The sequence below is a fragment of the Gekko japonicus genome, unplaced genomic scaffold, assembly GCF_001447785.1.
Source record: "Gekko japonicus isolate JY-2015 unplaced genomic scaffold, Gekko_japonicus_V1.1 scaffold4506, whole genome shotgun sequence".
In the NCBI taxonomy this organism is placed as follows: Eukaryota; Metazoa; Chordata; class Lepidosauria; order Squamata; family Gekkonidae; genus Gekko; species Gekko japonicus.
Window position 1 is genome coordinate 62,003 of NW_015176109.1, and position 11,425 is coordinate 73,427.

General features: G+C 54.0%; 1 protein-coding gene across 1 annotated transcript in view; it reads right to left on the reverse strand.

Annotated features, from left to right (window-relative positions):
• Nucleotides 1-9,742, reverse strand: part of LOC107123513 (nascent polypeptide-associated complex subunit alpha, muscle-specific form-like) — a 61,060-nt gene extending 51,318 nt beyond the window's left edge. The window contains exon 1 of the mRNA XM_015426762.1: nucleotides 9,607-9,742. Within this exon, the coding sequence (XP_015282248.1) occupies nucleotides 9,607-9,742 (136 nt within the window). The remainder of the gene's footprint in view (nucleotides 1-9,606) is intronic.
• Nucleotides 9,743-11,425: the final 1,683 nt, after the last annotated feature.

Here is an 11,425-nt window from a genome sequence, read left to right on the forward strand (position 1 = left end):
CGCAGGGCTCTGCTCCCCAAACCACCCACCCCACCCACCCCCGTCCTTGCAACTGGCTCAAGCCTCAGATGAAACACCGTGAGAGTTTCTCAACAGGCCCAATTTCGGAGGCAGGGCTCAGAGGCTGATCTCTGCTAAAAGCTTAATATGCACGCGTTGGGTTTTGTTTACAGCATTCCTACACCAGCTTTCCAGCCAACTTAGGGTCCCCAACACAGCAAACACTTCAAACATGGAAACGGCGTGGAAAATGCAAGCATATATATAACATTTCAAACACAGGTGGCTAACAGGAGTCGGTGAGACGATGCCAAACAAAACACAGAGTCTCTTAACCTGCTGGTGGAAAACAGTGATACAGGAAGGAGAGATGTAAAAATTCCAGGAAATTTTGAAGCTGTGTGTGTGTGTGTGTGGAAATTTGGGGGGGGAACCAAAAAATAGGCAGTACTTACTGTCCTATCAAACCTAAACTAATTGTACTGCTTTAAACGACACAAAATGCATCATTTATAACAGCATATAAAATAGCAATATTTGACATAGCAATGGAATTTAAAAGTTATAAATATCTTGGGTTTTTACAAGCAAAGCTGAAAATATACCCAATACTTGAGGGAAAAGAACAGCAAGCTGATGTACCCTATGCCATTTGAACACATGCACCTTAAGTCAGGGGTGTCGAACTCATTTGTTACGAGGGCCAGATCTGACATAAATGAGATCCTGTTGGGCCGGGCCATGTGTCTCATAAAATGTAATGCCAGATAGCGGAGATATAAACTTTATAAAGGACAAAAACACAATAAATAAAATAAAAACATGCTTAAAACATTAGCACTCCTGCAATATTTTCTTTCTTTAACAGTGTCTGATAACTGACACCTCTTCCTCTAAATTATCACATCAAAATGTTTGTGCTGTTGCAGTCTTTAGTATGCTGTTCAGGTGTGTATCTGTAAGCTGCAAACCTACGATGACACAGCAGCAGCAGAACTGGAAGAAGCAGAAGACAGCCAGTTCCACTGTGGGCCTGATAGAAGCCCTCCGGGGGCCTGGTCCGGCCCCTGGGCCGCATGTTTGACACCCCTGCCTTAAGTGTTGCTAGCTGGTTAGAGAGAGCTCAATTCTCAATGGAACTTCCAGAGTTTTCCTCTGTGTCTGTGGTGCACTTTCTGCCCCACCTCCTCCTCCTTCCCCTCCAGCAAGTTAATAAACCACTGTTAACCCAATCTGTGGGTACAGGTCTCAGACTGGCTTGAGGGAGAGGGGAAAAGGTCGCAACCACAAGGGAAGAGTGAGGTCAAAAGGGCAACAGAAGGCATCCAACAGCTGAGAAGCAATAAAAGCCCCGCATGCCCCCCCTCAGGAAGATCAGGTCTCATTCTAAGTGCAGAAATGCATCTTGGACTTAAGAGCTGCACAGGTCTACTAAAGCATGCCCACCTTGTCTTTAAAAGCACCTCACTCCTCCTAAAAGAGCAAGTATTGCATCGGAGGTTTATTCAGTACTTCCCAAGATTTCGATAGGAAAAACTGGGAAAAGGCATTGGGGAAAAATGTGTGTGTGTGTTCAAATTTTTCTAGTTTTTTCCTAGGCCTTCACATCTCAAAAAGGGAGACAGACAAACCGCCTTGGGGAAGGAGACTGAGTTTTGGTGCCAGAACCAAGCAGGCCCTTCCTTCCAGGGCTGCCAGTTCCACCCATCAAGTTTCAGATGGAGGGGGGAGGGGGCCCCTGAAGCAGGCCCTCTGAAGGTGCCCAGAGTGGTCAGAGTGATATGGGAGTCGGCAGTTCTTCCGGCATGTTGGTCCTCCCAAGCCATAAAGGGTTTTAAGGGTCAACAGCAGCAGCACCTTGAATTGCGCCTGGAAGCAAACACAGAGCCAGTGCTTATGGAACAAGGCAAGAGTGATCTGGTCCCTACAATTCACTCCAGTCAGCATTCTGGCCGCCACATTCTGTACCAATGGCAGCCTCCAGGCAGTCTTCAAGGGCAGCCCCGTGTAGAGTGCATGCACTGGTTGGATCTAGGTGCTACCAGGGCATGCTCCACGGGGGCAAGATCTTCCCTAACCAGGAAGGGCCACAGCTGATTCCTAGCTATGTGGAACATACTTGTAGACTTCGTGTCATTTTGAATCTTGCCAGAGCTGGGCTGAGCTCCATCACTAAACAAAAGCGGCCTGATGAAGCCCTAAGAAACGGCAGAGCAACCGAGGTGTGCCGTCGCCGCTCCTTTGGTTTGCACTACAGCTAGCCCTGAGCTCATGCCATCTATTGCATGCTTTCTTCTGGAAACTCTTCTCTGCACCATGACCCGGTGACTGCATCCATCTGAAGAGAGACTTGTACTTTCAAGGACTATTAGGTCACTATTCAACTGGTGTAGTTGTCACTTATGCATAGTGGCAAAACTATTTGTTATGTGTATTAATTTTGGTTGTAAGTATAACTGTATAAGCAGACAGTAGTCTCTAGTGCAATTTGTACAACACGACAGATTATTCTGTTTGTTTGTATAACTGCATTTGCTGTATTTCCATTTTTGTGTGTTTGCTGGCTCGCCAGATGAAGCTGGTGACAGGTGCTTCTGGCCCCTGCAGCCACCTGATCCAGCAGCACCCCCCAGCTACGAACCTGCTCCTGTGGGGGGGGGGGGGTGTCACCCTATTCAGAACAGGAGATATCCCCCTTCCTGGGTCAGACCTTCCCCATCCATATAAAAACAACCCTCCCAGCAATTTAAGATCTGTCCTACTGTAAGCACCTGAATGCTGCACGGCGCTCCAAAGAATATGGGCCAGCCCACGCTGGCACGCGCCACTGCTCACCGACTGCGACAGCGAACAGCAATGGGTGCACCGGCATGAGCTGCAATAGATTAACTGCCACAAGTAGGCCTGCCCACAAATACACCCACTCCAGACATGGAACATTCATCCCTGTGGAGACTTCATCCCTCCAGCTGACTGCTTCCCCGGGACACTGGGGCATCACTGCTGACCCCCTCCCACCTGCGCACAGCCCCAAGACCCTGGAAAGCCATGCCTCCGCCCAGGAAGGCCAATTCACGCCATCGGCACCGCTCACTATCTGCTTCCCAGAGAAGGCTCAGGGCAAAGAGGCCACCTGAGGCGGTTCCAAAAGGAAGGAGAGCCCTGCCAGCCGGCCCTGGAGCTCAAGGGAAACATGACCCTGGAGAGGCAGAAGGATTTCCCCCTGGGACTGGACACTCACACAGCCTGTGGGTTAGACCGAGCTGCTTCCTCAGCAAAGCAGCCACGCAGGTCGGGAAGGAGTCCAGCTGCCCCAAACCCTCCCCCCCCCCAAGAGAACACGGAGCAAATGGACGGTGTCACGAGGGCTCTTCCATCAGGACACACATCTAGAAGACTCTTGGGCCTAAGCAAACCTTCTATTGTTTGGGGCTCCCAGGAGCTGGGAAGAAGGAAGAAGCTGTGTCATGGCCCCCCCTCCCCGACTGGGCACCAGCTCTGAGGGAGAAAGGGCCTGCCCCAAAGGCACAAGTCCTCTCCACTACTTGGGCACAAATTGCCCAACACAAGGCGGGGCGGGGGGTGGGTCAGGCGAGAGTCTCCGAGGAAGACCCAGACATGGGCTCCGGGCCAAGGGACAGGCAGACACGCAACTTCGCTTGTGCATGAGGCCAGACAGCGATGTGCAGCTGGCGCAGCATCCGGAAAAAGAGGGGGAGGCCCACAAAATGGGGTGCACCTCAAGAGGAAGAGGTCAGACACCTGGGAGCGTCAGGCAGGGGCCAGCGAAAGCACATTTCTACCAACCCTAACCCTAACCACCTACTCTGCCGGGCACAGCCTGGCACACCACACTGCCTCTCAGAGGGGTGAGGGGAAGGCCCGCCCTGGCGCCTTTCTCCATCTCCCTTTGTCACCCCTTCCAGCTCCCAGGGGCAGTAGGCCTCACAGTCACATCAGGGGTATAACTGAAGGGAGGGGGGGACCCTCCGCTTTCATGCCAAAACCCCCCCAATGATCCCACCTCCTCCCAGCTCCCTCCCTGCACCAGGTAGCAGGCCTGAATCTGCCCAGGTGAGCGAGAGAGACGCCCCACACGCCTCCCCCTCAGAAATGAGGAGAAAACGAAGACTTTATTGGGAGGTCAAAGGGAAGAGAAATCGGGACAAAGAGATGCAAATGAATCCCCAGGAGGTCTGAGGCACTGAACTTAATACCACGCCAGGTGGATGAGGCGCCAAAAGGGACACATACGGCACCACTAACGCATCTAACTATGCCTGTCATGATTACTGCCAACCTTCCCCTCCCTGAAAAGGGCAGGAACCCAAACCTAACCCCAGCAACAGAACTAAGCCAGATGCTCTACCCGGAATCCTGCATCCACAGACCCCACAGAATGGCCACGGGCACAAGACCCACTCACAACGAGCACTGCAAGCTTAAAGCTGCACCTCAAAGTGTGGACACTCCAACATGCGCAGCCACTGCGCCCTCCGTCCTGGGAGCCGCACCCTCTTAGCCTAGCCACGCAAGTAACACGGGCAGCAGCATCCCCGGACAGCATATCTGCGCATGTTCAGAGGCACTGCAAATGCCTGTGAGCTTGCAACGGGGCCTCCAATAGCCCCCAGCACTGTATACGGCAAGCCAGAGGCCTCTCTCCTCTCCCTCCACATTTTCATTCTGCCCTTCCTTCAAAGCCCACAGAGAGAGCCCCTCCGGTTTTGATCCTGCAGTCGGTCCAACAGGAAGAGATGGACTGGCCCAGTGTGAGCTCGCTCACAGTTTCTTAGCTTCCGGCTCACACATTTTTGTCTTGGCTCAGGAAGGACAGCTCCAGAGCAAACTAACTGATGCAGTGGCCAAATCGCTGGCCCACAGCTTTAATGTCAATAGCTCACCAAGTAGAATTCTTGCTCACAAGAGTCCACAGCTTAGAGGGAGGGAGCACTGGCCCAAGCTCACCCAATGAGCTTCACGGTTTGGGGGGGGGGACAGCTAGTTTGGGGTCCAGTGACACCTTAAGAGGAGGAGGAGGAAGAGGAGGAGAAGGAGGAGAAGAAGGAGGAGAAGAAGGAGGAGGAGAAGAAGGAGGAGGAGAAGAAGGAGGAGGAGAAGAAGGAGGAGCTTTCCCTTCCCCTCCCCACAACAGACACCCTGTGAGGTGGGTGGGGCTGAGAGAGCTCTGACACAAACTGCTCTTTTTCAAGGACAGCTGTGCCAGAGCTTGTGACTGACCCAAGGTCATGCAGCCAGGTGCAAGTGGAGGAGTGGGGAATCAAACCCGGTTCTCCCAGATTAGAGTCCGCACACTTAACCACTACACCAAACTGGCTCTTGAGATCTCAAGAGTCAGTGCTCCCTTTGTCTGAGCAGGAATTCGAACAGGCGACTTGGAATCCCTTGTCTGGGTCTGTAACCACCATTCCCTCCTGGCCGTGAACTAAGGGTGCCCAGCCCTGGCCCAGCTTTAGGAGCTGAGGGCGGCGGGGGAGATTCCTGCAAGCCGGACTTCACTGGGCACCGGCCCAGAGGAACGCTCCCCTTTGGAGCATTCAAAAACTTCCAAGGAGGCCCCAGGCCTGCCGGCCACAGCAACAGGCCTTCCCTCCTCGGGAGAGCTCACCATCTAGCCGCCAGTTTCAACATTCAGGAAATTCCTTCATCTGCAGTGTCACTGCAAAAATAAGCACTTGCAGCATTCCACGACACCCCCCCCAAAAAACCCTGCATTTATAAATACCAGTTACCTCACAGCAGCTTCAGACAACCCCACCCTGCAAACACACACAAACACACACATTGCAACACCTCCTTCAAGCCCACCCACACCATGCAAGGCATAAAAAGGCAGAGGAAGGAGCCGAGCTGGCAGGAGAGGCGAGGCCATGCGAGGCAGGGAGGGCTGGGGGGAAACACCTCCTCAGAACCCTCGGACCCCCCCCCCCCCAAGGCTGCAAGAGCCCCACAGAGTTTCTCAAGCCTGGCTCCAAGGCCGAGGAGGAAGTTTGCTTCAGTTATCCCCCCCACCCCCACAACAAAACAGCTGAAGGGGCCTGCTGAGGGCTCATCTCCCATCACCACAGTGACAGCAAGGAGGGGGGGGAGTTACATTATTAGACCCCCACCTTTCTCCCTAATGGCGCCCTAAACCAGCGGAAATCATTCTCCTCTCTTCCGCTTGATCCTAAGAACATCAAAGAAGCCCGTGTTGGATCAGGCCAACCGCCCCTCCAGTCCAACACTCTGAGTCACACAGTGGCCAAGAATACCCGGGGCCATCAGGAGGTCCACCAGTGGGGCCAGGAGGACACCAGAAGCCCTCCCACTGTTGCCCCCCCCCCCCCAAGCACCAAGAATACAGAGCATCCCTTGCCCCAGACATAAGAACATGAGAGATGCCAATGTTGGATCAGGCCAATGGCCCATCCAGTCCAACAGTCTGGGTCACACAGTGGCCAGAAATATCAGGTGCCATCAGGAGGTCCAGCAGTGGGGCTGGGACACTAGGAGCCCTCCCACTGTTGCCCCCCCCAAGCACCAAGAAGACAGAGCATCACTTGCCCCAGAGCCCCTATCTATACCTTGTGGCTAAAGGCCACTGATGGACCTCTGCTCCATCCCCACAACAACCCTGGGAGGTAGGCTTGGCTGAGAGAGTATGACTGGCCCAAGGTCACCCAGCAACTAGGCAACAAGTCCCTCTGTTTCCCCCGCAGCATGCAGCCCAGGCCACTCACCCACATCACCAGGAGCCCTTTGTGGGGCAGAGGCTTTGAAGACGCACACCGTGCTCTCGCATGCCTCCTGCGCATGGCATAGGTAAACGTATCCCTTGTTCGAAAACTAGTTGAATCCAACTCTAGAGTGCGGTGCTCATCACCGTTTCCACGGTCATGTGGCCAGCATGACTAGACGCTGAAGCGTATGGAACGCTGCTGCCTTCCCACCGAAGCGGTACCCATTTATCTACTTGCAACTTTGTGCTTTGTGTGACACTCGGGTCTCGAACTACCAAACTACAGACCTTCCAGTCTGCCGCTCAGCGTCTTAACCTCTGAGCCACCACGGTGCGCAGGGCATAGCATAGACAAAAAATAACAAGAAGTGAATCCTGTGGTGACCCACTTCACCAGGAGCCCTTTGTGGGGCAGAGGCTTTGAAGACGCACACCGTGCTCTCGCATGCCTCCTGCGTACGGCATAGGTAAACGTATCCCTTGCTCAAAAACTAGTTGAATCCAACTCTAGGGTGCGGTGCTCATCACCGTTTCCAGGCTGAAGAGCCAGCGTTGTCCAAAGACGTTTCCACGTTCATGTGGCCAGCATGACTAGACGCTGAAGCGTATGGAACGCTGCTGCCTTCCCACCGAAGCGGTACCCATTTATCTACTTGCAACTTTGTGCTTTGTGTGACACTCGGGTCTCGAACTACCAAACTACAGACCTTCCAGTCTGCCGCTCAGCGTCTTAACCTCTGAGCCACCACGGTGCGCAGGGCATAGCATAGACAAAAAATAACAAGAAGTGAATCCTGTGGTGCATATTAGGTGTGTACACCTTAAAGTGAGCCCTCAAAAGCTACAGAGCAAAGCTTGAGTCCAGGTGGCACCTGGAGAGCCAGTTTGGTGTCGTGGTGGTTAAGTGTGCGGACTCCAATCTGGGAGAACCGGGTTTGATGATTCCCCTCTCCTCCACTTGCAGCTGCTGGGGTGACCTTGGGGTCCGTCACAAGTTCTCTCAGAGCAGTCCTTAAAAAAGAGCAGTCCTCGAAAGAGCTCTCTCAGCCCCACCTGCCTCACAGGGTGCCTGTTGTGGGGAGGGGAAGGGAAAGGAGTTTGTGAGCCGCTCTGAGACACCTTTGGGTAGTGAAGGGCCATGGGGTATAAATCCAATCTCTTCTTCTTCATCATCTTCAAGACCAACTAAGTTTAACTCTGGGTCGAAGCTTTGATGGGCATGCAGACGAAAGCTTATACCCCGAATTCGTTGCTCTCAAGGGTGCCACTGGACTCAAGCTTTGCTCTGTTGCTTCCGTCCAACACGGCTACCCACCTGAACCCAGCCTTGAGAGCCAGTTTCCTTTCCCCCTTTCATTCTCCTCCAGCGTGATCCACTTGGGCAGCCAGCCACGAACCGGGGGAGCCAATCCAAAGGACAGGTCGGCTCGAAGATGCTGCCCAGTATTCTCACAGCCCAACTCTGCTCGCGCCTTCGCTCAGTTCAAGGGCAGAGCAGGAAGGCCGGAGGCACCCTCACCTGTGGGGGCCCATCAGTCCTCCAGCCTTGGAAAAAAACACACTCTGCCACGGAAGCTGGCTGCGTTTCCCTGGGGGGGGGGGGACACACCCCGCCCCCACCCAGGGACGCTGTCAGGATAAAATATGGGATGGAGAACAATGTTGTGATCCGCTTTCTGTCCCCGTTGAGGAGGAAAGCAAGAAACAAATGTGAATATTTATCCTGCACCACTGGAGGTATCGTCCTCCTTTGACTGCCGGGTCCTCTACCTTTGCAACCCACTTCCTGCCTTCATAGCCTCCCTGGGACCATTTGCCCTCCACAGTGCTCCCAATCCCAGTCCCCCCCCCCAATGCCTTTATTCACTGGATGTCTCACGCCGCCCGATCACATGGCTTCTGTACTCTGTGATCCACCTCCTGTCTCAGGGAGGAAGACAGGCTATAAATAAAGTAGATGAATAAATAAACAAAACAGGTTCTCCTGCTCCCAGTGGGCGCACCCCCCCCCTTTCTACTGCTGCCACACCGACATCATCTTCTGAGGGAGCCACTGCGGAGGTTTGGGGGCTTCAGCCAAAAAGATTTCGCCAAGAGAAAAGGAGGAGACGGGATTTATACCCCATGGCCCTTCACTACCCAAAGGTCTCTCAGAGCGGCTCACAAACTCCTTTCCCTTCCCCTCCCCACAACAGACACCCTGTGAGGTGGGTGGGGCTGAGGGAGCTCTTTTGAGGACTGCCCTTGAGAGAACAGCTCTGACAGAACTACGGCTTGTCCAAGATCATCCAGCAGGTGCAAGTGGAGGAAGAAGAAGAAGAGATTGGATTTATCCCAATCTCCTTTCCCTCCCCCTCCCCACAACAGACACCCTGTGAGGTAGGTGGGGCTGAGAGAGCTCTGACAGAAAGGGCTCTTTTCCAAGGACAGCTCTGACAGAACTGTGGCTTGCCCAAGGTCATCCAGCCAGGTGCAAGTGGAGGAGTGGGGAATCAAAACCGGGTCTCCCAGATTAGAGTCCGCACACTTAACCACTACACCAAACTGGCTCTCTGGATGTAACAGTACAGATGTGAAAAATTAACCTTAAAAAGATCACCGTGGGTGATTTCTTCGGAGGGGGGTCTTCTACACCCCTTATCGAACTCAGCCGGGAATCTCTGCCACTCCTCAGGCTCCCACTGGGCATGGCCAATCCACAACCTGGCCGGGGGGGGGCCCTCCCGCCACTCCCCAAGGCACCCCCAGAGACATTCAAGTTGACACTTCCATTGATTTACCGGGGGGGGCCCCCCGCCACTCCCCAAGGCGCCCCCAGAGATGCCCCAGCCTCCGGGCAGCCTGTGGCCGCTCGTGCCCCTCACCACGCAGGGCACTGCCAGAGACCTCTGGGGCCAGCCGGGGCCAGAGATCCAGAGGGCGGCCGGGCCCTAATGCTTCCGCAGGAAGGAAACCTTCTTGCGCCTCACAGTTGTGGCTCCGGACACGCTCCAGCTCCATTACTGCACGTGGTGGAGAGGGATGCTCACAAACTCCCCTCACACAATTTACGAATACTTTGCTCCCAAACCCTAACCCTAACCCTAACCCTAACCCTAGACTGCTATCCCAAGAGCAGCCCAAAGCTCCCCACGCACAGACCTCAAACACAAATCCCCATTTCTGGCGGGAAGTCACCGAATGTAGAACGTCTCCAGTGCCTTCGTTAAATGCCTGCGCGAGGACATTATCGTCGCCATGAATATTAGTCGATTCATCATGCAAGGGAAACAGTTTGGCACGACTGTACGCAAGACAAGGCCAGGGCTACAGTCCCGCACCTCCGAGCCCAGTCACCCAAACAGCCGCTGGGCCAAAACCCACAGCCAACTCCCCCCCCCACACACAAGACCACCACCCCTGCCCCCCCCAGCAGAACAGCTGCCTCCGCCAGAGCCCCTCCCCTTGGGCTCTCAAACAGGGCAGGAGTTATTGGACACCAGCAAAGGCCACTCGCCCAGCTACTCCCTAGGCTTACCTCCACGATAACTTTAAAACTTCCCCCTGCCCTTTTTCACATGCAGTGCTTAAGACCAGTGTTCCCTCTAAGCTGAGTCAGTGTGAGCTAGCTCACAGCTTTTTAGCCTCCAGCTCACACGTTTTTGTCTTCGCCCAGGGAGGAGGGCTCCAGAGCAAACTAATTGATGCAGCAGCCAAATGGCTCACTCACACTTTTAATGCCAGGAGCTCACAAAGCAGAATTTTTGCTCACAAGACTCCATGGCTTAGAGGGAGCATTGGCTAAGACCCCTTCAACAAGAGGCTTTTGACCTTTTCCTCCCCCCCGACACCGTTCCCCCACCATCACCCACTCCCCTTCAGCTCCCACAAGGGAAACGTTAAAGCAGCTCTGCGTGGACAGGACAGCCGGACACTTCTGCCAGGTGACTTCTTCTCGGCAGACCCGAGACCCACCCACCCCCATGGCAACGGCCCTGCCAGACAGAATCTGTTTCCTCTTTGGAGCTCGTGAGCCCAAGGAGGGAAACGACCAAGCCCACATCGGCCACAGCAACACCATCCATTGGGTCCCTCATGTGGGAGGGGGACGACAGAGTGTGCCCAATTTATGCCCAGAAGCCACCCGTTCACTGCAACAGCATCAGGACTCTCAACGCTTGTGCCTCTGCCCACCGAAGAACACGGACGTCCCTCTGCCTGGCCTCCACAGTGAAGCCTGCCCACCCGCGCCTCCCCTTGAGATCCTCTCCTTCTGTGGATCTGGGCGGTTCTGTGACAACCCAGGAGAGGGGGAGGCGTCAAGGAGAACCAAAGGGCACAATGGACTCCTCCACTCCAGGCGGTCTGGGTCCATTTGGCTTTGGCAGCAGCACGCTTGGAAAGAAGTGAGGAGACCTTGCCCAAATCGCCAAAGCCAAATGGACCCAGACTGCCTGGAGTGGAGGAGTCCATTGTGCCCTATATAGGATTGGTTCCTGAGGAAAGACCAGAGGTCTGAAACACTTAAATATCCGGAAAAAGTGTTGGAAACAGAGACACAGATTGACTGAATTTGAAGCAGACTGCTTTTGAGAATACAGGACTGTTAGAGGGATACAGATTGAGAGAGTCTGGAGCAGACTGCTATCCGAAATCTTATTGACCTTTGTATTTTTTCTATGAAGGAATAAGTGGTTGTTTTTT